The sequence below is a fragment of the Balaenoptera musculus genome, chromosome 14, assembly GCF_009873245.2.
Source record: "Balaenoptera musculus isolate JJ_BM4_2016_0621 chromosome 14, mBalMus1.pri.v3, whole genome shotgun sequence".
Classification (NCBI taxonomy): Eukaryota; Metazoa; Chordata; class Mammalia; order Artiodactyla; family Balaenopteridae; genus Balaenoptera; species Balaenoptera musculus.
In genome coordinates this window covers 3,532,096-3,558,189 of record NC_045798.1, presented here as the reverse complement: position 1 = coordinate 3,558,189, position 26,094 = coordinate 3,532,096, and the positions used below count along the sequence as shown (strand labels likewise).

At 44.3% G+C, this 26,094-nt stretch overlaps 1 protein-coding gene across 5 annotated transcripts in view; it reads left to right on the top strand.

Annotated features, from left to right (window-relative positions):
• Positions 1-26,094, top strand: part of GLT1D1 (glycosyltransferase 1 domain containing 1) — a 108,846-nt gene that overhangs the window by 14,496 nt on the left and 68,256 nt on the right. For 4 of the 5 annotated variants that reach the window (XM_036874809.1, XM_036874814.1, XM_036874812.1 and 1 more), the window contains 3 exons: positions 12,906-13,054; positions 17,783-17,888; positions 25,465-25,516. In XM_036874809.1, coding sequence (XP_036730704.1) covers positions 12,906-13,054; positions 17,783-17,888; positions 25,465-25,516 — 307 coding nt within the window. Of the gene's footprint in view, positions 1-541; positions 674-12,905; positions 13,055-17,782; positions 17,889-25,464; positions 25,517-26,094 lie in introns of those variants that run through there. The other variant, XM_036874810.1, reaches the window with a different exon arrangement.

Genomic DNA, 26,094 nt, shown 5'->3' with positions numbered 1-26,094 from the left:
TGGGGAGCCACCCCAGGCTAGACGTGGGACGGTTCAGGCATCGCAAACTGATAGAAAGACACAAGCTCTGGAGCAGACCTCCTGCCTTCACAAGGCGGCTTCCCTGCTTAAAATCCCTAAGATCTAAGCCAGGTTACATAATGGCAGCTCAGACCTGCCACGCAGGCTTGTTATGAGGATCAAATATGAGTTAATACATTTTCAGTGTTTTGAACCAGGCTTGGTGCTTAGTACACACTTAATAAATGTGGGCTATTCGTAAGAATATGAACCTGAGTTGGCAAGGCAGGGAAGGGTTAGTGTTGGGGGGTGTCTCAGGCAGAGGGGCAGCAGGTAGGATGTGGACAAGAGCGGATCCCTTCCCAAACTGAGTTGTGCAAACTTAGCAGAACAGAATGTTCTAGGTCAGTGATTCTCCATGGGAGCAGAGGCCAAGAGAATGTGCAGAGGAGGAAGGAGTGATTTTGCCCCCGGGGGCATGGAGTAGTACGTGGAGGCATTTTTGTTGTCACAACTGGGGGTGAGGGGCTCCTGGCATCCAGTGGGTAGAGGCCAGGCGTGCAGCTACACACCCTGCAATGCACGGCACAGCCCTACGACAGAGATTGAACGAGCTCAAAACGTCAGTGGTACCCCGCCCTCCGGGGAGTCTGCAGACGTGGCTGAGAGGCAGGTAGGATGCAGGTCACACAGGACCTGCAGTTTTGTGCCAGGCACGGGATGCAACCATGAAACGCTATCAGATTTATATGTCGTGGAAGATGGTTTGGGCTGCAGCCTGAAGGGTAGATCAGGATGGTGGCAGAGGAGATGCCATTTGGAAGTGACACATATAAGAAGTGAAACGCACAGGGCTTGACAATTGAATATGGAGAGTGTCAAACGACAAAACGAATACAATTTAGTAATGACGCTGATTCCCCTTATTCAAGGGAAAACAGTCTATGGATTTGGGGGCACAATGCCTCCCAAGCAGCCTAGCCCTCTTCTGAGGGATTTTGGCTGAGAGCGAGTTTTATAGAATCTCAGAAGCAACAACATGGAAACAGGGCATGACTGGCTAGGCCATCAGGGATTTCCTTACAAGGTAGCAGGCCCTGTTTCTCTAGGGTCAGGGACCCCGCCAAAGATGAGTCAGAGCATCGTGACTGATGTGTATTGTTTCCTTGACCATGAGGCCTGTCCTATAACACAGACTGACTTGCGCTGAGATTTGTGACATCAGCCGGGCCATGGGGTGGCCTCCACTTTGTGGGTCCTGATCTACAAATTAACTTCATCAGGAGTGAGAGGGGAAAAAAAAAAAAAAAATCCACAACTTCCTTCGTTATAGAGGGAAAATACTGAGAGAAAACCAAGAAAAGCTGGGTATATTGGGGTCTTTGTAGTAACCTTGGGCCTCTGCTGTCTAGGAGTTTTTTAGAAGGTGTAGGTGATGGAGAAGGCATGTGGGGGGAATATTTGTCTGCGGATTGATAACTAGAGAGGGACTGTTTTATTGTCTATGTGGCACCTTACATATCCTTCGGTATAATCAGTCTGCCCTGGGTCAGGTAACTTTCCCTTCTAACCTAGGGGCTGTTTGCTAGAATTTTTAAAACCCTAATCAGGGCCTACTCTCTGGGGTTGTCTCCTAAGCACTTATAAATGTTAGAAACCTGCGTCAGAGGTGTTTTTTCACCTCTGAACAAAAAGGAGCTCTGGGGACTTCCCTGGTGGCACACTGGTTAAGAATCCGCCTGCCAACGCAGGGGACACGGGTTCAAGCCCTGGTCCGGGAAGATCCCACATGCCTCGGAGCATCTAAGCCCGTGCGCCACAACTACTGAAGCCTGTGCGCCACAACTACTGAAGTCCGTGCGCCACAACTACTGAGCCTGCGCTCTAGAGCCCGTGAGCCACAACTACTGAAGCCCGTGCGCCACAACTACTGAAGTCCGTGCGCCACAACTACTGAGCCCACGCGCCTAGAGCTCGTGCTGCACAACAAGAGAAGCCACCGCAGTAAGAAGCCCACGCACTGCAATGAAGGCCCCCACTCCCCGCAGCTAGAGAAAAAGCCCGCATGCGGCAATGAAGACCGAACGCAGCCAAAAATAAATAAATACATAAAGAACTAGCATCTTTAAAAAAAAAAAAAAAAAAAAAAAGGAGCTCTGTTTGGGGTATGCGGTTTGCTGGCACTGTTACGTGGGCTCTTGTGTGGACGAGAATCAGGGAGCCTGGCCTGCCCAGCAGCGCTGCTGTCTGCGCCTCCATTTGGTCTGTGTCCCCATGGTGTCACCTGACTCAGCTAGAAGCCGGGTGCAGCGAGGGGACCCGCGGGTCCCCATTCACCCCTAATCCCCTGGGGCTGCCAACCGTTTCCAGAAGAACCAGGCAATCTTGAGGATCCTCTAAATCAGGCGAAGGGGTTCAGATCAGTTGCTAACAGTAAAGGTCGAAGTTTAAATTGCCCAAGTCATAGATGTAAAAAAACTAGAAACAAAACAGTCACACCGTTGCTTTAGTGACGAGGTAACAGGAGATCAGAGTTTCAAAGTGCGCCTCCTGCTAGGCTAAAATAAATACCAGAGCTGAGCAGTTGGCCAGAGATCATCCACCTGCAAACCCAGAGGTATTTACTCTCTGACCATTTCCAGGGAAGGTATGCTGACCCCTTGCTCTAAACCGGACTATCAGAGACTTGCTAGACTACTGGGCCTCACACCTAGAGTTTGTCTGCAGCACTGCTAAGGGTTTAGGGAAATGCAGGAAGAGAGAGGGAAAAGAAGGGAATTCCCTGCCAGTCCAGCGGTTAGGACTCTGCACTTTCAGTGCCAAGGGCCCAGGTTCAATCCCTGGTTGGGGAACTAAGAGCCCGCAAGCCGCAAGGTATGGCCAAAAAAATTTTTAAATAGAATACATACATACATACATACATACATACAAAATAAAAAGAGAGAGAGATGGAAAAGAAGAAAAGGTGAAGGATTGAGGCTTGCTAGGTCCAGAGTAGGGAGTCCTAGAAGTCAGTGCTTGGATGAGTGCCCTGGCACCCAAGTGAGTGCAGTGTCCCCGAGTGAGAGCAGCACTTGTACAGTGGCTGTGACTTTGTGTTCTTCCTTCTGTGTTTCTTCATCTGGAAAATGGTGTATAAAAGAGTTTTTATTTGAATGGGAAGCACTTTAGATAACAGAAGCAAACAAGACTTTCTGGAAACTCACTGGAAGGGAAAAAAAAAAAAGGAAGAAAGGCAAACATCATGGCATCCAATGCAGCCCTGACCCTACTGCCCAGCTGCCTTCTGCTGGTCTAAGTTTGAATTCTGCTGTGAGTGCCGAGCATATGGGAAGGAAAAAAGTCTGAGCCTATTCAAGTTTTCTACTTTTTCTTTAGAAGATGCCAAGGAAATGATGCCGAAAACTTGACCTCTGTGCCCCGGTGCCAAATCGAATCTCGGAAGCAGAGTTTTGGGTGAAGTAGAAAGCAATAGCTTTATTGCTTTGCCAGGCAAAGGGGGTCACAGTGGGCTAGTGCCCTCAAAAACTGTGTGTCCGGACCTGGGAGGATTTGGTGAGGAGCTGCTTTGGTTTTTGTTTGTTTGGGCTGAGCCACGCGGCATTCGGGATCTTAGTTTCCCAACCAGGGATTGAACCCATGCTGCTGCGGTGGAAGTGTGGAGTCTTAACCACTGGACCGCCAGGGAAGTCCCTGAGGAGTTTTACAGCAATGGGTCAAGGGCAGGGTTGCTGATAAGGATCAGGGTGTGTGCAGGGCCTACATTCCTTTAATCTGGCCTCAGGTGGTCTGGTGAGCTTCTGTGGTTCTCAAGGTTATCAAACTGTGACCTTCTCTCTGGAATGAAAACTGCTTTATCAAGTAGTGAACATCTTCCATTTGTTGGGGGTTTTAGTTCTGCAGAAGAGCTCAAAGGTATTGTTCTGCGTATCCCTTGAGGTGGAACCAGGACCCTGCCCCAAGGTTTCTTTTTTATAGTTTTATAGTTCTTTTTATAGTTTCTTTTTTTTTTAATTAATTTTTATTGGAGTATAGTTGCTTTACAATGTTGTGTTAGTTTCTGCTATACAGCAATGTGAATCAGTTATATGTATACATATATCCCCTCTTTGTTAGATTTCCTTCCCATTTAGGTCACCACGGTGCATTGAGTAGAGTTCCCTGTGCTATAGAGCGGGTTCTCATTAGTTATCTATTTTATACATAGTAGTGTCTATATGTCAATCCCTAGCTCCCAATTCATCCCACCCCCCTGCTCTATTGTCTCCTGACTGCTCCCCCCTTGTCTCTGCATCCCCTCCCTCCGCTGATTAGCAACTGTTTGAACCTGCCCTTTGGGACTCAGGGAAGGTCACGGAGGCTGCAGCGTATTTCCTACAAACAAGAAATGGGGGACACAGAGGGGCTTCTGAGCCCAGTAGCCCCACAGGGTCCTGCTCAGTTTCAGAAACTGCAGAGGTACATTAAGTCAGTGGGAAGAGGCTATTTCCTTTCCTCCCCCTGATGTAATCATTGTCGGTTATTGTCTTCATTTGGCAAATATTTATTATTGAGCATCTCTAGTGGGCACAGCACTGTGAAGACCCTGGGCGTGGAGCCAGGGAAGGACAGGTGAGCCCTGCGGAAGCCAGCAGCCATTCCACCAGAGAATTTTTAGCACATCAGCTCAGTGCTAAGCCCTGTCATTCGAAAGAAGTTTCCAGCCTTCTAGCACGGACATACGATTACACAGATTATTTAATTACAATATGATCAGTGCTAGGAAGAAGTGCTGGGTGGTAAGAGTATTTTCAAAGGACAGACCTAGTTCTACGGGGGGGTCTGGGAGGCTCCCCTGAGAAATAGTTTTTTCTTTCTCATACAGTTTTTTTTATTGAGATATAATTCACATACCATAAAATTCACCCTTTTAAAAGCATCCAATTCAGTGGTTTTTAGTATATTCATAAAGTCACACACCATTGCCACTATCTAATTTCAGAACATTTTCAGCCGTCTCAAAAGGCACCCCAGACCCATTAGCAGTCACCTCCCCATCCCCCCCGCCCCAGCTCTGGGCAACCGCTCATCTTTCTGTCCCCATGGATTTGCCTATTCTGGACATCTCATATAAATGGAATCATACACTATGTGGTCCTTTCTGAGGACTTTACATAATGCATCAGTACTTAATTCTTTTATAGCTGAATAATACATTCCGTTGATGGACATATCACATTTTGCTTGTCCATCCATCAGTTGAAGGACGTTTGGGTTGTTTCCACTTACTGGCTACTATGAATAGTGCCGCTGTGAACATTTGCGTATGAGAAATAACTTTTTAAGCTGGAGTTTCAAACCTGTAGGTTACCTGGGTGAAGAGGGAGAGAGGTTGGGAACAGCATTCCTGGCCAAAGGACCTGTATGTGCGGATGCCCTGAGGCAGGAAGGGGCTTGTGGAGTTGAGAAGCCAAGGCAGCTGAAGAGCCAGCAAGAGAGAGCAGCCGGCCTGGCAGGCGTGAGCCAAATCATTGCCACAGTGAAGGTTCTGGATTGAATGCTAACAGGATTACAGGGCGAGGGACTGAGGTGGCGACACAGGGAGGGAGAGGATAGATTCGAACATGATTTGGAAGGACCTGGGATGATGCAGCAGAGGAGAGACAAGATGTCAGAGATGCTCGTGGGGCTCTGGTGTGTGCTGCCGAGTGAGCAGTGGCCACTTCTCACTGTGTTACTCAACCAAACCTTGGGTCCACTCGCCCGATGCACGGCAAAGCCAATCTACTGACACCAGGTTGTGGTGAAGGAAAGTACAGTGTTTATCGCAGGTGCCAAGTAAGGAGAATGGGCAGCTCGTGCTCCAAAGACCCGAACTCCCCAATGGTTTTCAGGGAAGTGTTTTTAAAGGCAACATTTGGGATGAGGGCTGCAGGGTGCATGCCTTTCTTTTGATTGGTTGGTGGGGAGGTAATGGAGTGCTGTTCTGGGAATCTCAATCCTCAGCCTTCTGGTTCCACCCAGTCTGGGGTCCACATGCTTACGCTCAGTGTGTAGTCACCATCCTCCACCTGGGTGAGGGGTCTTAGTTCTTGCAGAACAACTCAAAGAGATGCATCAGATTGTTATCTGTATCACTTCAGGAGGATCCAGGACTCTGTTTTATCACTGAACTATTGTTTCTATTTTTTTCTTCTTTTTTTAAAAATTTTTTCCTTTTTTATTTACTTTCGTTTTTGTTGTTTTGAACTATTGTTTCTTGACTGCTTCTACTCTGTTTCTGTGTCCCCTCCCTTTCCCTAAGTAGTGACTGCTTGAGTCTACTCTTCGGAATTCAGGGAGGGTCTAGGAGACTAAAGCCTTTTTCTCCAAACAAGAAACGGGAGACAGGGAGGGGCTTTGGGACCCTCTGAGGTCAGAGGACTGTTGCCATGGAAGGGATGGAGGGGCATGGGGGAAAGATAACCCGCTGTGGTCAGAGATTCTGATGGCTTACAAGGAGCTAGATGCAACAAGTGGATTTTATATCAGCGAACAAGAAAGGCTCTAAGCTGCTGGTCTGTGATCCTCACAGAGATTTTCAGCCTCACGTCACTGAAAACCCAACCCCAATCGGCCTGGGCAAGGACTGAGATTTCACGGCTTATCCTATAAAAAGTCTGGAGGTGGGGCGGGCTTCAGGCGTGATTTTGCAGCTAAGATGACATGGACAGGAGTCAATGGCTCTCTGTGTCTTGGGTCCACTTCCCACTCCTGTCAGGTTTTCTTTTTCTAGCACCTCCCAACCCTACATCCATCCAGTTCAAGCCCAGCCAGAAACAGTGAGTTTGAGTGTCTGAAAGTGCAGCCCCCGGTCCCAGATTGCATACCCCGGGGTGGGAGTGTGCGTAGGTGGGGTGCTGTGGTTGGATCCGGGGGTTGGGTGCTTCCCGTTCAAATGAGTGACGGGGACCTTCAAGGCTGCAGGAAGTGGGGACATGGCAGTGGATGCTCTGGAGGCCACACGTTTCAGAGTGAAGGCTTTACTGATTCTTATCCGTAAAGGAAAGGGGAAAAGCAGACCTGTGAACTTTCGAAGACTTAAGGGAATAAGAAACATTGTTGGCATTGAAGGAGCAGGAAATAACTTGCAGGGGAGGTGGTTAAAATTGGGAAGCTTTTTCACAGAAATTCAAATACCTGGCTTCTCTTGGCGAACTGGCAGAACTGGCCACCATGAGACGGTGTCTTCATGGTACCCGCTGTCTAGAGCTGGAGAGGATTTAATCCAGCGTGTTCACACATAAAGGGAGCCGCGTGTGTCATTTAAAACGTTCTAGTAGTTACTTTACACAAAGCAGAAAGAAACAGATTAAATTAATTTTAGTAATACATTCCCATGAACTCAGTGTATCCAAATATCATTGCAGCATGTCATCAGTACAGAAGTTACGAATGAGCTGTATGTATATTTTACACTCAGCACCACTCTGTTCAGACTTGCCATGTCCACAGTGCTCCGCTGGCCCACTTTGCCTTATTAGACAGTGCAGGACTGACCCCTGCAGATGGGACCTTTCTCTCCCGTTTGGGGGAGGGCTCCTCATGCCTTATGGTCCCCACCGCCCCCCGTCTCCCCATTCATTTATTTCAGCAGTCTGAGCTCAGCAGACATTTGGGTTTGAGACCTGGTCTAGATGCTTTGCCTGTTTTGTGATTGTATTTTTGCTTCCTTTTAAAAAGAGTGATTTCCTAACAGTAATTCTCTTGAGTACAGGAATCCCATTAGAATTGCATTAAAAAAGTAGATACACTTTACTGTTTACAAAACACACCCACAAAGATAACATGCACGGTAACACCATGTCCTGCAAATGTGTTATCATCTCACTTCATTTACGGAAAGGCAAGGGGGACAGTGCTCTGTGCAGTTTACCTTTCCGAACTGGGGCTCACGGGTTCACGCGGGCATTGGATCCACACAAAGACCTTCATCTCGCTGAGCTCCACCATGGATTCAAGACCAGCATCATTTCTTTTAATGTATCAGACAGTCTTGAAGTATTGTCAGAGGGTAACATTTCACAGTTCAACACAGGTGACTTTGCCCCACCAGTGACATGACACTGTTTCCCCCCAAGGTGAGCCTTGGTTGACATCACTGGGCTGCCAGTAGATGCTATGTCCTGTGAGAAACATTGGTCCCAGCCAGCTGTCATGCTCAGAGGCCCACAGCGTGGGATGGCCTTAAGGAATATTAGACCCCTGTTTCCCATCTCAGGATCATGCAGGGGCTCATGGCTATGGAATGGAATGCAATTCGTGTTGCCTGCCCTATCTTTTTTTTTTTTCTTTAATCAAGACATCATAGTTTATGGAAATTCACATAAGTTAAACACACAAATGATTAAGCTTTTTTGTGTACTCAGTTAAAGGGGATGGCTTTCAGCCAGGTGGAAGCAGGTAGAGTCCCACTGAATCTTTGAATCTTGGGTCAGGGGTGTGCAAGGAGCTTCAGTCAATTCCTGGAACATGCTCAAAGCCTCTTAATTTATTGGAGATGCTTTCATTCTCAAATAAATAAATAAATAAAAAGCCTTCCTTAAGCCAAATAAGCCAGAACTCCTGGGACATAATAGGTGCTCAGGGAATTTATTAGTTGAATCAAGTTATCACTCACAGAAGTGATGCCGAAAGCTCGGCCTCTGTGCACCAGTGCGGAATCAAATCTCGGAGACAGAGTTCTGGGTGAAGTAGAAAAGAGTAGCTTTATTGCTTTGCCAGGCAAAGGGGGACACAGCGGGTTCCTGGCCTTGAAACTGTGTGTCCCAATCCAAACTTAAAATTGGGAAGTTTTTTCACAGAAATTCAAATACCTGGTGAGGAGTTTTATAGCAGTGGTTCAAGGATGGGGTTGCTGATAAGGATTAGGGTGTGTGCAGGGCCTGCACCCCTTTAATCTGGTCTCCAGATAAAAATCTCCAACCAGGACCCTGCCCCCAGGCTGCACTGCTGTGTCCTGACTCCTCCTCCCCTGTCTCTGCATCCCCTCCCTTCCCTGATTAGCGACTGTTTGAACCTGCCCTTTGGAACTCAGGGAAGGTTGTGGAGGCTGAATGAAGCCTATGTCCTGCAAACAAGAAACGGGGGACACAGAAAGGATTTTGTGCCCAGGAGCCCCACAGGGTCCTGCTCAGTTTCAGAAGGAACCAGGACAGAGCAATTTAAAGGTGTTACAAGTCAACTGGAAAGCAGGCTCGAGTATCAGTCCATAGAGAATTAAGATTAAAAAAAAAAAACTATTTTGGAATATTAATGAGATCATAAAGCTAGTGTTGGGCTTCCCTGGTGGCACAGTGGTTGAGAGTCTGCCTGCCCATGCAGGGGACATGGGTTCGAGCCCTGGTCTGGGAAGATCCCACATGCCGCGGAGCAACTGGGCCCGTGAGCCACAACTACTGAGTCTGCGTGTCTGGAGCCTGTGCCCTGCAACAAGAGAGGCCGCGACGGTGAAAGGCCCGCACACCGCTTGAAGAGTGGCCCCCGCTCACTGCAACTAGAGAAAGCCCTCGCACAGAAACGAAGACCCAACACAGCCAAAAATAAATAAATAAAATAAATAAATAAATAAATAAATAAATAAAGCTAGTGTTGAAATGCCATTTGAAAATAGGCTTAATAAATCAAGAATGAGCCGTTATCTGTACCTAACCACCCCCATCCCATATGCCCTACCCTATAGATTCTGCATCAGCCAGAAATCTCTCAGGTATGGATTTCCTAAGTAGAATTCAAATTGTCTCTTTTCCATTTATCAACACCTTTTTATTTTTGGCTTCTCATTTTAAAGTTCTAAGAAGATGGAATAACAATTATTTCACCCATCCTCTGAAGCACGTTGCACCCTTAGTTTTGCACGGTGTGTATTTTTAGGCTGAAGCGAGCCGATAGGCAGACTGCCTGCAGGCTTCTGTTCTGGCTCTGATTAACAGTTGCCATCAGCATTTCCAGACGAGTTCTGGGGTGCGGGGCAGTGGCAGTGTTTGGATCAGCATTAACAGTGGAAATGATAAGATCAAGATACTCAGCATGCTTCAAGAGCAGAAGCCAACTCAAGTCTCCAGGCCTCTTAGTCTTTCTTTCTTGGCCCAGTGACAGCTGCAGTCTTGTGCATTTAATTTACAACACAAAAGAGAAAACAGAGAGAGAGAAAATTTAACATTCCCGTAGTAGAGTAGGTGATGATTCTCACCATATTCCCCAGAGTGGGTGCAGGCTTGAGGATTTGAATCTAACGTTTCTTCAGAGGTCCTGAGTTCCCCTGAGGCTCCCACGGTATAAGCAGGTTGGTCATTTTATGGTCATTTTGCTTAAAGATTCTAGATCCTTCATTCTTCTATGTTTACTCTTATTATTTGATACACTGTTGCCCCTAATTGCAAGCCAGCTAATCCATCTGGTGTTCAGCTGAAGAGTAACAATTTTTATTATTGCTGGAGTTAGGGGGGAAAAATGGCTATATTGGGTTTAAACTTTGTACTATAGTATCTCCTGGATGATTTAAGAGATTTTCAAGGGTAATTTTGTGTCCTTGATTGCCACCTATGTGCTAATTTTGTGTTTTTTTGTTTGTTTGTTTTTTCCAATTTTTTTTTTTTTTTTGTGTTTTGTTGATTTACAATGTTGCATTAGTTTCAGGTGTACCACAAAGTGATTCAGTTCTCTACACACACACACACACACACACACACACACACACACACATATTCTTTTTCAGATTCTTTTCCATTATAGGTTATTCCAAGATATTGAGTATAGTTCCTTGTGCTATACAGTAGGTCCTTGTAGGTTATTGATTCTGTAATAGAAGCACTAAGTACGATGTGACTGCCTTGTTCATATAACTGCATCCCAGAGTGCTTGTGGTAGCGATGGGCTCGGAGAACAATGGAAACAGTGAGAGAGACGGCTGTGTTAGGAGCAGGGGCTGTCAGATTTCACCAAAGGGAGCTGGCATTGGGGAACGTTGGGACATGGTCATGGGGCTCAGAAGACATGATGCATTGGGTGTCCTGCAGGTGGAAGGGCTGGACTGGAGCTAAGGGTGTCAAGAGTGGGATGCGCCTGGCTGTGCAGGGGATGCAAGCTATGAAGGGTGCTGTGTGCTAGGCTAGGGCGTTTGGACTTGATCCCAGAGACACATTCAGCCGTTAGTTTATTCAGTAAGCAAGACAGATCCAGGCCCCATTCTCATGGAGTTGACAGTTGGGCTGACTACCCCAAGCCATTTGAGGCTTTTTGTTTTGTTTTTTTAATTTTTTTTTGTCTGTGCTATGCAGCATGCAGAATCTTAGTTCCCCAGCCAGGGATCAAACCCGCGTCCCCTGCAGTGGAAGCACAGAGTCTTAACCACTGGACCGCCAGGGGAGTCCCCATTTGAGGGTTTTAATGAACCTGGTTGGATTGGTTGTATATTCACGTGCACCTCAAACAATTTTAAAAGATAATATATGCACCTGGTCAAAGAATCCAGCCATGCAAAATGGTGTGTGATGAGAAGATAATCTCTCCCCCACCCTGGTCCCTGGTCCTCTTTAGACAGAATCATTATTATCTATTTCTTCTGTATCCTTCTAGAGATGTTCCGTGCACACATACTATATATGCACAAAGGGTTCTTCACCTTGTGAAGAACACTTCATTAACAATGTGTCCTCTTTTCATTAACAATGTGTCTTGGAGTTTATTCTAAATGACTTCACAGTGATCTGCACTCTTCTCATGGCATCAGACCTGAGTACCTCATATGCGCCATAATATAACTGGTCCCCTGCTGATGCACACTGAGGTCAGTGTTAGTCTATTTGCTACTTCGGATGTAGCCTCGGTGCTTATTCTTGGGTGCATGTTTTGTACTGATATCCAAGTGTGTCTTTGGAATCAGTTCTGAGAAGTGGAGTTGTTTGGTCACAGAGTTTGTGCATTTTAAATATATTAGCTGTTTCTACTTTGCCCACAGAAGAGGTTGTACCAGTTTACCCAGTATAGGAATGTTTATTTCATGAAGCCATAGGCAGACTTTTGATCTTTACAAATTTTCTACATTAAAAGGATGACTGAAGTTGATCACCATTTCTCATATTTAAAAGCCCAATTGTAGGGGGTTTTTTGTTTTTGTTTTGTTTTGTTTGGCATGGACTGAAATTTTATGGTGATACCTATTTTTCTATTGGGTTAAGTTTTTTTCTTATTGACTTATGAGAGTTCTTTATATATTAATCAAATTAGCTTCTTTCCTTCTGTAAGTGTTGTAAATAGTTGGTTTTTTTCCCCCTGGTTTCTCATTTGCCCTTTGATTTTGCTCATGCTATTTCCGCCATTCAGGAAGTTTCTTTTTGGTTTATCGGATTTGTATTTTAGATTTCTGTTGCAAGGAACTGAACCGGGGTGAGAAGAAAAGAGACATATTTGAAAGATATTTGGGAGGTAGAATGGAAAGGCCATGGAGTATTTCTTGAAGCTAATGATAATGGGTGACTTTTGAATTCTTGATTAAAAACTGAGTCACAGATGCCTAAACACAAACTTTGAGAAACAGGAGAAAAAAGTGAAATCAAAGAAGGGAGCTTTCTGATACAGCAAATGTCACTGGAAATGGCCGTGGGTGCCTTGTGTCTCAAGGCTGCCAAGCCTTCCTGAATTAGCCCTTCATCCTGCTGGCCTTGGTCGCAGCCATGGCCCCAGTCCCAATCCTGGTATCTGAGACTGGTGGATGAATGTATTTTAGGTGGATTGTCTCTAAAGGACAATTCAGAAAATATGTATTATTAACTTTTGATTTGATTAATCTTTGGATTGGTTTTCAGTTTTAACCACAGCAGCAACTTGTGTCCTTTTAATGTTTTTTTCTCCTGTCTTTTTCTTTCTCTGTGTGTTTTTTGATAAAGGGACCATCTAGAAGCTGCGGGTCACGTGTGTATTCTGAAAGATGCCTTGGACTTTGAAAGCCCATCCGAAATCTCCAACTTCATCAAGGCTGAGAGCTTGGAGGCAGCTATGGCTCTTCATCTATATAGAGGGGGTAGACTTCTGCCAGGTAACCCCCCTTCCCCAGAGGTGGGGCACTAGCAGTCAGGAGACCAGAGCGCCTGCGATTTCAACTTAAACATCCATGAAGCAGCTTATCCCTGCTCAGAAATGGAAGGGATACAATCTTCTTTTTGCTTTGCTCTTCTAAACGGAGTAATTTTCTAAAAACGATGTAACTACACCAATTGAGAATGGATGCATATACACTGAAGCTGTTTTTACGGCATGAAGAGTCTTTTTTTTTACAAGTTTTTTAAAAAATATATTTATTTATTTATTTATTTATTTATTTATTTATTTTTGGCTGCGTAGGGTCTTCATTGCTGCGCACGGGCTTCTCATTGCGGTGGCTTCTCTTGTTGCGGAGCACAGGCTCTAGGCACGCAGGGTTCAGTAGTTGTGGCACGTGAGCTCAGTAGTTGTGGCTCACGGGCTCTAGAACACAGGCTCAGTAGTTGTGGCGCACGGGCTTAGTTGCTCCGCAGCATGTGAGATCTTCCCAGACCAGAGATTGAACCCATGTCCTCTGCACTGGCAGGCGGATTCTTAACCACTGCACCACCAGGGAAGTCCCTACGGCATGAAGAGTTTTATCCTGAATGTTTTTGATGTGTATTTCTTAACTCAAAGTCTAATTTTCAAAAGTTAAAAATGGGACTCTTTCACAAAATATAGAAGTGAGCACATAGGAGAGAGTTTATTCAACTGATTTATTAATGAAGAAACTACTAAGATGCTAAAGCCAGTTTAAAGAGCATTTGAGGGACTGAGATTTTTTTTTTGAATTTTATTATTATTTTTATACAGCAGGTTCTTATTAGTCATCCATTTTATACATATCAGTGTATACATGTCAATCCCAGTCTCCCAATTCATCACACCACCACCCCCACTTTCCCCCCTTGGTGTCCATACGTTTGTTCTGTACATCTGTGTCTCTATTTCTGCCCTGCAAACCAGTTCATCTGTACCATTTTTCTAGGTTCCACATATATGCATTAATATACAATATTTGTTTTTCTCCTTCTGACTTACTTCACTCTGTATGACAGTCTCTAGATCCATCCACGGAGGGACTGAGATTTGAACAGGCTAGGATTAGGTTGGCTGCAGAACTGGTTATGTCCGGCAGGGCAATCAACCCGTAAGCTTTGGGGCTTTCTTTTCTTTTCTTTTCTTTTCTTTTCTTTTTTTTTTTTTTTTTGGCCGTGCTGCATGGCATGCGGGATCTTAGTTCCCCAGCCAGGGATTGAACCCGTGCCCCCTGCAGTAGAAGCTCAAAGTCTTAACCACTGGACCACCAGGGAAGTCCCAAGGGTTGCGGGAGCTATCTTTTCTACTGGTGTATTAGTCAGGGTTTTCTAGAGAAACAGAGCCAAGAGGAGATATAGATATAGACATAGATACAGACGTAGATATAGATACACACACACACACACACACACACACACAAACACACACACATATATGTACGTGAAGATTTATTATAGGGATCGGCTATGTGATTATAGAGGCTGAGAATTCCCACAGTCTGCCATCTGCAAGCTGGACACCCAGGAAAACCAGTGGTTTCATTCAACCCGAGTCTGAAAGCCTGAGAATTGGGGGGCTGATGGTGTAAGTCCCAGTCTGAGTCTAGAAGCCCAGGAACCAGGAGTGGTGATGTCCGAGGGCAGGAGAAGATGGATGTCCCAGTTTAAGCAGAGAGCATGAATTCACCCTTCCTTCCCCTTTTAGTTCTATTGAAGCCCTCAACGGATTGGGTGAGGCCCACCTGCATTGTTGAGGGAGATCTTCCTTCCTCAGGCTACAGATTCAAATGCTAATCTCTTCCAGAAACATCCTCCCAGACACATCCAGAAATCATGTTTTACCAGCTCTCTGGGCCTCCCTTAGCCCAGACAAATTGACTTCTAACATAAACCATTACAACTGCAGCAAAATGATTTGCATCTCTGCCTGCAAAGTATTGGATGCAACTTCACAGAGCATGAGCTCTTAATTAATAGTAAATACTGAGGTCAAACAACAGTACCTTCTCTTAGAAAACGAATCCACGGGGACCTTTAAACACTGCTTCCAGGCTTCCCTGGTGGCGCAGTGGTTAAGAATCCTCCTGCCAATGCAGGGGACACAGGTTCGAGCCCTGGTCCGGGAAGATCCCACATGCTGCAGAGCAACTAAGCCCGTGCGCCACAACTACTGAGCCTGCACTCTAGAGCCCGCGAGCCACAACTACTGAGTCCATGAGCCACAACTACTGAGCCCATGAGCCACAACTACTGAGCCCGCGAGCCACAACTACTGAAGCCCGTGCACCTAGAGCCCATGCTCCGCAACAAGAGAAGCCACCACAGTGAGAAGCCCGTGCACCACGACGAAGAGTAGCCCCTGCTCACCACAGCTAGAGAAAGCCCGTGTGCAGCAACGAAGACCCAATGCAGCCAAAAATAAATAAATAAAAATAAAAACAAAAACAAAAAAAAACACTGCTTCCTTGGACCTCGAAAGGATGTGCATGCAGTCATCCTCTTGGCTTTAGCTACAATTTTTGGATATTTCTTCTTAACCCTCCCAAGGCCAATTTGACTTCACTGAGAGCCCAGCGGCCGCCAAGTAGAGGCAGGACAGATAATTTTGTTGTTGAGCCGTGAGTGGCTTTTTCCAAATATGAATTAAATGACATGGCAGTGGCAGCTTTTCAGGAGATAGTATGTCACTTGAGGCCCCAAATTACCTACAGTAATCATCACACGGGGATAACACTTCACTCAGCAAAATGTGTCAGCTTCTGAAATTTTCAGACATTTCATTGCTAAAGGTGACTTCCTGTTTCCCTGCACTGTATCAAACCTTATTTAATCTTCCAGCTCTCTTTCCTGCTTCCCACACCGTAGGAAATTGGACCCTCTCTTCATGTACAGGCCTTACTTTGTATATTTAAGTGCATAACTTAGCGATCTTTCCGAATCAGTGCTTATGCTGAAAATCGGTCAGTCCCAGTAGTCGGCTGAGAAAAAAATCTCGTGGTTTCCTGAACCTGGCTTCTTAACCAGACACCTGATGCTGCCTGTTCCTTTAGGTTCAAGCCTAAAGCATGTTCTCAACAAGAAACAGAGGAAGAGATGAGTCAAAACCTTAATTTCCCTTTGCTGTGTAACATACTCATAGATTCCAGGAATTACAGGTGGACATCTTTGGAGGCCATTATTCTACCTACCACAGACCTTTCTCTGGTCCCCAAAGATTCAAGTCCATCCCACATGCTAAAATCATTCACCCTATCTCAGCATCCCCCAAAGTCTAAGCCCATGGCAGAAGAGGAATCATCTCTACCACACTCGCCTTTCCGTGTCTGCCTGGCTTTTTTGTATTTTTGGAAAAGGTCACGCCGGTCCATAGTAAGAAATGCAAACAGTATAAAATGTTATAGAGAGAAAAGAAGAAAGTTTCTCTCCTGTTCCAGATCTGTCGTCTTCCGGGTTCCTTCTTTTTTTTTTTTTGGCCACGCTGTGCAGCTTGTGGAATCTTAGTTCCCCAGCCAGGGCTCGAACCTGGCCCCTCAGTGAAAGCATTGAGCCCTAACCACTGGACTGCCAGGGTCCCTTCTATAGAGGCAACAGCAGCTAGGTTTTTTCTTTTTATCCTTTCACAGATGTTCTTTGTACAGAGAAATGTATGTTTATTGTTTTCCTATACATATATTGTGTTAATCAAAATGCACTTGATTTTTTTTTACTTAAAAAAATTTTTTTTAAAGTTTTCATTTGAGTTTTTTACTTACAGCCTTTCTGTACCTCTTGTGTGTTATTGGTGTGCTTAGTAGCTCAAGGCTGAATTCTTCGCAGTGAAGTGAGAGGCACTTCACCAGAAAGAAGAAAGATAGAATCTGCTCATTTGCATGACAAAACACTTCTAAGGCAGATACAAGGAAAGATCTGTACCTTTTCCACTTACATATTGAACCTCAGTAGAGATGGCTTGTTTGAGAAACCCCAGTATGAACTCAAGTTAGATCTGGTCTGTTTAGTGGTTTGCCTTTGCTCTTTTGAAATTTTTATTGACCTCTGGAAGTCCTTCTGGGGAGCGCTGTTTGATGAGCACAGTTTAACTTGATCCGTGCACGCTTGGTGCCTTGTGAAATGACCAAGCCAGGGAATGTGCCTTCCGTCAGCCCAGGGCCCTTCATTCAGAGTAAATACGGCCCCGGGGGGGAGTCCTTTTCCACTTGACACGCGCAGCATCTCCAGTATTTTTGGTTCCCATATATTTGTGCCCTCCACGTTTTATCGTTGCTGTTGTACTGTGTGTGCCTGAAAATACAGTCTGTGCCTCTTTCCTCTCCCTCTTGTCTCCTTGCCAGCACGGTGACCGTTACTATGAACAGCAGGTCTAAAGTTGAAGCCCTCTTCTTCTGTCATAAACACCAGTAGCTCCAGATTAACCCATTTCCGAACGATACGCTTGGCTTTGATAGATGGAGGCTAACGTTTTTCATGTGTTAAAACTGAAAGCAAATTGGTTTAAAATCGTCTTGTCTCGCGTGATTAACCCCATGTCATGTTCATAACAGTGACACCTGTTCTATTCAGAAGAGCTGGGTAAAATTCAACAACCAACCAAATATGCTCCCTACGTTCTGGGAACTTCAGTTTTTGATATCGTTGCTTTGGGATGGTTAGCGAGGGGTGTTTCCAAAGGTAAACTGTGCTTTGTTAATTATCCTATTTTGCAGGTCATGGAATTCCTTTTGGAATCATCTTTGGTGGAACTGATTTAAATGAAGACGTTAAGCATGGAGAAAAAAACAAAGTGATGGGAAGAGTCCTAGAAGAAGCCAGGTAATACTTAAGAGAATTTCACAGGAGTTAAGCATCTAACCCTTTTGGATGAAATTCACTGACACAAAAAGACAGAGGAAACCAGTAGTTTGGGAGGTTTACATCTTACCATGTAGTATCAACTTCTTTCTTTTTGTTTATCTTTCCTTTCATTTGGTGCCTGTTTATTTTGCCACAAATAGTCATTGTAAACAAGTTATTGCACTTGAATAGTTCTTTGACTACAGTTAATATTGGACTGTAGAACGTTCTTAGAATGTTCTGAGTGGTGGAAGAAACAGAATTCTTGCTAAGAGATGAGATGGATAAACTCAAGCTTTATGAGCACACAAATTGGGGTTGACTTTGCATCAGGTTTGCCCAAGCAGAATATTTTTTCCAGTTTTCTTGAGATACGATTGACGTGCAGCACTGTTTAAGTTTAAGCTGTACAACATAATGATTTGACTTGCGTACTTGAAACGATGATCACAGTAAGTTTACTGCACATTCAGCATCTCGTATGGATACAAATTTAAATAAATAGAAAAAAAACCCCTTTTTTCCTTGTGGTGAGAACTCAGGATTTACTTGCTTAACTTTCACGTGTAACATACGGCAGGGTCAATTATATGTATCATGTTGTACGTGACATCCCTAGGACTTATTTATCTTATACCTGGAAGTTTGTACCTTTGGTTGCCTCCATTGAATTGCCCCTTCCCCCCTCCCTGCCTCTGGTCACCACGAATTCAGTCTCTTTTTCTCTGAGTTTGTTTGTTTGATTGGTTGGTTTTGAAGTATAATTGACCTACAACCCTATGTTAGTTCCTGTTACACAACATAGTGATTCAGTATGTGTCTACATTTGAAGATGATCCCCACGATAAGTCTAGTTTCCATCTGTCACCATACAAAGATGTTACATAGTTACGTACTGTATTTACTGTCTATCCATCTATGTGATTATTTTAACTTGCTGGTCTCTAAGTTCAAGCACATTTTAACAATGCTGCCTTTTTACTTCCCCACCGTGCTCCCCCCAACATTTACTGTTTTTTACGTCGTATTTTACATCTTTTAGTTTTTGTTTTTGTTTTTTTTTAATTTTATTTATTTATTTATTTATTTATTTATGGCTATGTTTGGTCTTCATTTCTGTAAGAGGGCTTTCTCCAGTTGCGGCAAGCGGGGGCCACTCCTCATCGTGGTGCGCGGGCCTCTCACTATCGCGGCCTCTCTTGTTGCGGAGCACAGGCTCCAGACGCGCAGGCTCAGTAGTTGTGGCTCACAGGCCCAGTTGCTCCGCGGCATGTGGGATCTTCCCAGACCAGGGCTCGAACCCGTGTCCCCTGCATCGGCAGGCAGATTCTCAACCACTGCGCCACCAGGGAAGCCCTCTACTCTTTGTCTTTTAACCTTCCTACTAGCTTTATACACGGCTGATTTACCACCTTTACTGTATATTTGCCTTCACCAACAAGACTTTTTCTGTGGTAATTTTCATGTTTCCAGTTGTGTCAAGTGGAATCTCTTTGACGTGACTCTTAACCTATACGGATTTCTGGGCTATATATAAACCGTTTGTGAGAGCGACCAGCGAGCGGCTTTCTCAGTGGGGTCACTGTGGGGATTTTGGGCAGGATAGTTACGCATTATGGGGCTGCCCCGCGTGTCCCTGACTCTGGACACTGCGTGTCCACAGGACCTGCTGGGTACTGCAGCAGTTAAACACACCTGCCCACATTGCTAGCCCCTGGGATGGGAGTAGTTATCGCTCCTGGCTGAGAACCCAGAGCTGTACTTCCCAACCTTTTTCGTGTCGAGGCATTCTTAGAAAATGATAATATCTGTACAGCATTCTGGAGCGAACTGGGAGGCTTGGTGGGGAAACAAAAACACCCCATTTTCTCTTTATAACAATCACAGTCATAATAACTAACATCATAATAACATACAAATCCTCTCTGTTCATATAAAAATTGTGAAAAAAAGAGCTAATGAAATCGAAAGAAGAAACATACATGCGTACCCAAAGCAAAGCAAAGCGCTCTTCTTGGCAGGCTTTCTGGGGTGATGCCACGGAAGGGTTGGCGTGGGTGGACGTGGTCTCCGCCCCCCGTGCACCCACTGGCTGCTGATGAATCGGAGTCTCACCTGCCGTCGAATCACCCTGAATTCAAAGCTTACCGAAAACCCAGCCAGTACTGTTGAAGCATCCTTTCAACTCTAGTAAATTTTTGAATCATTGTGGAAAAAAACAAACAAACCAGGTGATGAATTTTTAAAATGTGGACACACCGCTTTATTAATTTTTTAACCACTTTACTGAGGAATGATTGCCATGCAAAAAGCTGTACGTAATCAACGCACACAACTTGATGAGTTTGGAGATCAGTATACACCCGTGAAACCATCATCACAATTTATGCTATAGCCACGTCCATCACCTCCAAAAGTTTACTCCCACCTTCTTTATTTTTATTATTTTATTTTAATTTTTATGATAAGAACACTTAACAGAAAATCTACCCACTTAGCAAATGGTTTACATACAGTATTATTACCTGTAGGCTCTCTGCTGTACAGGCGAGCTCTAGGGCATATTCATCTTGTACAACTGAAACTCTGTGACCTTTGACTAATACCTCCCTGTTTTCCCCTCCCTCTGTTTCCCCCTCTCCCAACCCCTCCCATGCTTCCATGAGTTTGACCACTTTAGATTCCACGTGTCGGCGGAATCCTACCGTATTTGTCCTTCCGCATCTGGCTTGTTTCCCTGAGCATCAGTGTGTCCCAGCTTCATCCATGTTCTTGCAGATGTCAGGATGTCCTCCTTTTTTAAGGCTGAAAAGTATTCTAGTGTATGTGCATGCCACATTTTCCTTATCCATTCGTCTGTTGATTGACATTTAGGTTGCTTCCATGTCCCCGGTAAGTGGCCAACCATGAATTTTCTTTTTTCTTTCTTCGTTTTTTAATTATTATAATTATTATTTAACATCCTTATTAGAGTATAATTGCTTTACAATGGTGTGTTCGTTTCTGCTGTATAACAAAGCTATACTAACCATGAATTTTCTGTGGCTCGTCTGTAACCCTCGCATGGCTGAGAAGCTGTGGGAATCCAGACTTCTTCACCTGTATGTAACTGTCCCATTTCTGATCCACACCAAGGACAGAACCCCAGGTTCTATTTCGCAGCCTAATTTTTTGGTGGGGAAAGATAGGTGTCAATCTTGCCCCTTAAAACTAGGGTTACAAATAGATGGCATTGCATTTCAGGACCCTGCTTCTTCCTGAAGACTTCCTGGACATAAATGTGGAAATGCAACCTTTTTAAAATAGAGAGTACGCTCCGTGTATGTGTGTGTGTTTTACAACAGATGAAGGTATTAAAGCAGTGTTGGCTCACCTTGAAAGGTGATCTATCATTATAGGTTTTCTTCTTGTTGTTGTTCTTACACCCTAAAAATTTATTGCCTTTAGATTCCTGCAGTTTGTAATGCACTGTCTCATAGAAGGAAAATCATTCTGCTTGGGAGAAACAATAGGGAATGAATTCATCTTATGATATTATCATTAGCATTATTCATTGTGTTGTTATTAAAACACACATTGATTTTTATTTGGGGATATTGATTGGAGTTAGTGGGCAGGGAAGTTGCGTGAATCACAGATTTCTTGTCTGACACAATACAGCGTACTTTTCTGTAGAACAAAGCATTAAACTTGTCTAGCTTTATAACAAGTGTTTCATTTAAATAGTTATATTTTCCCTATAAGGTATATTTTTCAACTTTTTTAGTATTGAAAACTTTTCCTCTATGGTATAGTATGCGAACTTATTTTAGCATCCACTTGTTGGCTTATGAATATTATAATAAGTATTTGGTAGTTATAAACACCAAAATTAAATAAGGAGTATTTGAAATTTGTGGAAATTGTTTACTGAAGGCTTATCCAGGTGCATATTAGAAAAACTTAACATTGCCAAGCAAATGAGCAAAAGAGAGTTTGTATGAAATGAATCACCTCACAAATACCCTCATGAGTACGGAATCAATGGCACGTGAAATTACTGTTTTGTAGGTCACAACTGGTTGAGTGTTGGTAATTTCATATGGTTTTTGAGCTACTGTGTTACTAAAGATGTTTTTGACAAAGAGAATTCTATGTCAAAGTAAGTACGTTTTGAAATGGCAGTGTTCAAGCACAAGTGCAAAAGTAGTACTTTTATATTTTTCCTAAAAAATGCGTTATTTTATTTTTTATGTTACCTTAAATAGTATTTTATTTTTTATTGAAGTATAGTAGATTTACAGTATGGTGTTACTTTCTGCTGTACAGCAAAGTGATTTAGCTTTACATATATATATACACTCTTTTGTAAATACTCTTTTCCATTATGGTTTATCACAAGATATTGAGTACAGTTCCCTGTGCTATATAGTAGGACCTTGTTGTTTATCCATTCTGTGTATAATAGTTTACATCTGCTGACCCCAAACTCCCACTCCATCCCTCCCCCAACCCCCCTCCCCCTTAGCAACCACCAGTCTTTTCTCTTCGTCCGTGAGTCTGTTTCTGTTTCGTAGATAAGTTCATTTGTGTCCTATTTTAGATTCCACATATAAATGATATCATATGGTATTTGTCTTTCTCTGTCTGACTGACCTCACTTAGTATGATCATGTCTAGGTCCATCCATGTTGCTGCAAATGGCATTATTTCATTCTTTGTTACGGCTGAGTAGTATTGCATTGTATATATGTACCACATCTTCTTTATCCATTCATCTGTCGATGGACACTTAGGTTGTTTCCATGTCTTGGCTATTGCAAATGGTAGAAATGTGTTATTTTAAATATCTTTATCTTCCAAGGATCTTTGGGCTAGAAACTCTCTTAAAAGGTTATCTATTAGGTGGGTGTAAAGCCAGGCCCACTGTTTCTATATGAGGAGCCACAAGAAAGACCGTGTTATCTGTGGCCCTGGAAAAAGTGGCATGTCTTTCAAGTTAGCTCCAGTTCACCCCTCTGACTCCGAAAACGTTTTCACATGCACCTTTGAGGAGAACTTTCCCAAGACTCTCATCCTTCCCTGCCGTCTTAAACCGAAGCTGTAGCTCCTACTGATGCCTCATCTCGGGTCCCGAAATGAGCAGGACGTGATGGTGGGGACGGTCACATGGGTGGGGGACGGTCACAGTCAGCCGCCGGGCTACCATGCACACAGAGTCCGCTCCGCTCACCTGGGACATTTTCCTGCTCTTTCCTCCCCCTCTCCACCCATCCCTCCCCCTCACCTGCTTCCTGTTGGAATTTAAGGCAGAACTGTTCCTTCTCTTACTTATACACGTATACAGGCAGCAGGTATTTTTGCCCGTCTCCTGGGTGCCAGACACTCCAGGGGCTGGGGAGGCGGCCATGAACAGAGCAGCGTTCCAGCTCATGTGGAGCTGACATTCTCACCGAAAAGCAGAGCATCACGCTTGCCAAATGAGCGGCTTTAACATTCCACAAAACCCACCTTGAGAATTGCACTTGTGCGTTTATTCATAAACGCTGTTATGGGGTAAAATGCTTGGTCTTTTGTGTTATTAACCTTATTCTGTGTTTGATGGCTCTTCTTGCTTTTGGGGCCTTTTTTTTTTCTGAAAGTTTTAGGCTGTCAAATAATTTGTTCACTGGCCACATGGGGTGCCCTCATGTTTTACACAGGTCCCAGTAGTGGTGTTAGTACTAGTAGAAAATAATAATAGCAGATGTTTGTCAGATGTTAAATGAATTAGGGACCAGGAACTGTGACAGGCAATTTACATGCATAGTTTGTTCTTTGTTTGATTCTTAAGTTTCTCATTTTTGCAGTTTTCCGCAAAGGAAGGTTTCTGCACTCTCCTTGCAGTTGCTATTTAGTTGCTTTTCTCTCCTTTTTATCCCTGTTTCTTGGAGTATAGTTGATGCCCTCAGAATACAGTTTATTTGTGTTTCTTGACAATGTTCGGGGGGCGTGGAGAGCATCTCATAAGTGATGTCAGCAGTCCGATCCCTACTGGGCTCAGATGCAAGGTCTGATGTGGTCTGGTCCTGCTTGCTCACGTTTATTCTACCCAAAGGGAAGGATTCCGTATTTCTCCCTTAAGTAAGAGGCATGCGATTGGCTGTGTCTGCGATTGGTGGCTGGTTTTGGGAGAGTGGGGAGGGGGAAGAAGGAAGGCTTGGAGAAGACACAGGCAGGGGGACGTGAGCTCCCCTTTCCAGGTCATGCCAGTGGGGAGGAATCATCTATTAAGGGTTCTGGTTTTTTCTTTCTTTTTTTTTGGCCACACCATGTGCCGCTTGCGGGACCTTAGGTCCCCGACCGGGGATAGAAACCGCGTCCCGGCTGTGAAAGCACTGAGTCCTAACCACTCAACCGCTAGGGAATTCCCTATATTAATGGTTCTTGGTTGCAACAAGTTTTACTGCACTGTTTGCGCACTGATGACTTTCTATTTCTACCACTCATACATTTGTTAATTGGAATTCTACTATAAGGAAGAGTTGTCTGTTTGACCCCATTTATTTATTCAATTATTTAGTTACATCAACACGGACCCATGGCTATTTATTTTGTTTGACTCTATGGGTTACCCATCACTCCTATTACTTATTTTGGTGCCCAAATCACCCCAGCCATGGCCATTGGAGATATTTTGTTGACTCCTGCATCCTTTCGACAAGCCCTTGCCATGTTTTGAGCACTTTCTACTTTCTGGCCCCATAAGATGTTCCTGGTTCATTCCACGTGTACCCAGTCCTGCTTCTGGAAACTGCCATTTCTCGATGAATGGGGACATTAACTTTCCTAACCCACGAACATTCAGTAAATCTTGAACACTTTCGCCTAGTTTTCCTTTGGCGAAGCCAGTGGACCGGATCACCTGCCCCTGAATTTTATCTAAGTTCCTTGCCTCTCTAGTGCATCTTGTTTTCTGTCTTTTTTTATTTTTAATAAATTTATTTATTTTATTTTTGGCTGCGTTGGGTCTTCGTTGCAGCGCATGGGTTTCTCATTGTGGAGGCTTCTTTCCTTGCAGAGCGTGGGCTCTAGGCACGCGGGCTTCGGTAGTTGTGGCACGTGGGCTCAGTAGTTGTGGCTCATGGGCTCAGTAGTTGTGGCTCACAGGCTCCAGAGCGCAGGCTCAACAGTTGTGGTGCACGGGCTTCTTTGCTCCGCGGCATGTGGGATCTTCCTAGACCAGGGCTGGCACCTGTGTCCCCTGCATTAGCAGGCGGATTCTTAACCACTGCACCACCAAGGAAGTCCCTCTTGTTTTCTATCTTTATCTCTGCTTCTCTCACCTTCCATGAAGGAACAAGAAACATAGGAAGTTTTGAGCTTCGTTTGTTCATTTTCTGCAGACAGAACTTTTCTTTTTGGATGTGAGTGGAGATGAAATCTAACAGCCAATGACCATGACTAATAAAGATTGATCGCCCTGTAAATTCAGCTACTTACCTGTCTCTCACAATTTGTTCCAAAGAGCTGTTTCACAGTTACGTTAATTAGATTCTGCCCTAATCATTTTCATTATTTTTGCTCACTTTCCTAGATTTGCTGTCGCTTTCACGGAGTCAATGAAGGAAACGGCGCAAAGGCAGTGGGTACGTGTTCATTTCGCGTTTTGATTTGGGTTATGCTGGTGAAGTTGCAGGATCGGAGAACAGAAAAGCAGTTTTATTAGAGCTGACATGGTTCCCATCGGCACCGCCCGTGGTGGCCACAGCAGTGTGTTGTGTTTCCCATATGCTGATGTTTTTTATTTGGGTAGATACTCTTAGACCTTCACTGATTTTTTTTGTTGTTCTTCTTGAATTGCAAAAATAGCCCAATAGCCAGCTCTTTTCTTTTTTGTTTTTTTTGTTTGTTTTTGCAAATCTCTCTCTCTTTTTTAAAATAATAATTTATTTATTTGGTTGCACTGGATCTCAGTTGCGGCAGGCAGGCTCCTTAGTTGTGGCATGAGAACTCTTAGTTGCAGCATGCATGTGGGATCTAGTTCCCTGACCAGGGATCGAACCCGGGCCACCTGCATTGGGAACGCAGGGTCTTAACCACTGCGCCACCAGGGAAGTCCCCGCCAGATCTTTTCATGCTTTGTCTGTTTTCATTTTATGTGCTCAGATGGGATGATTTATGGACTACACTGTAAATGTTGCAGCATCCTTGTATACATTGGGAG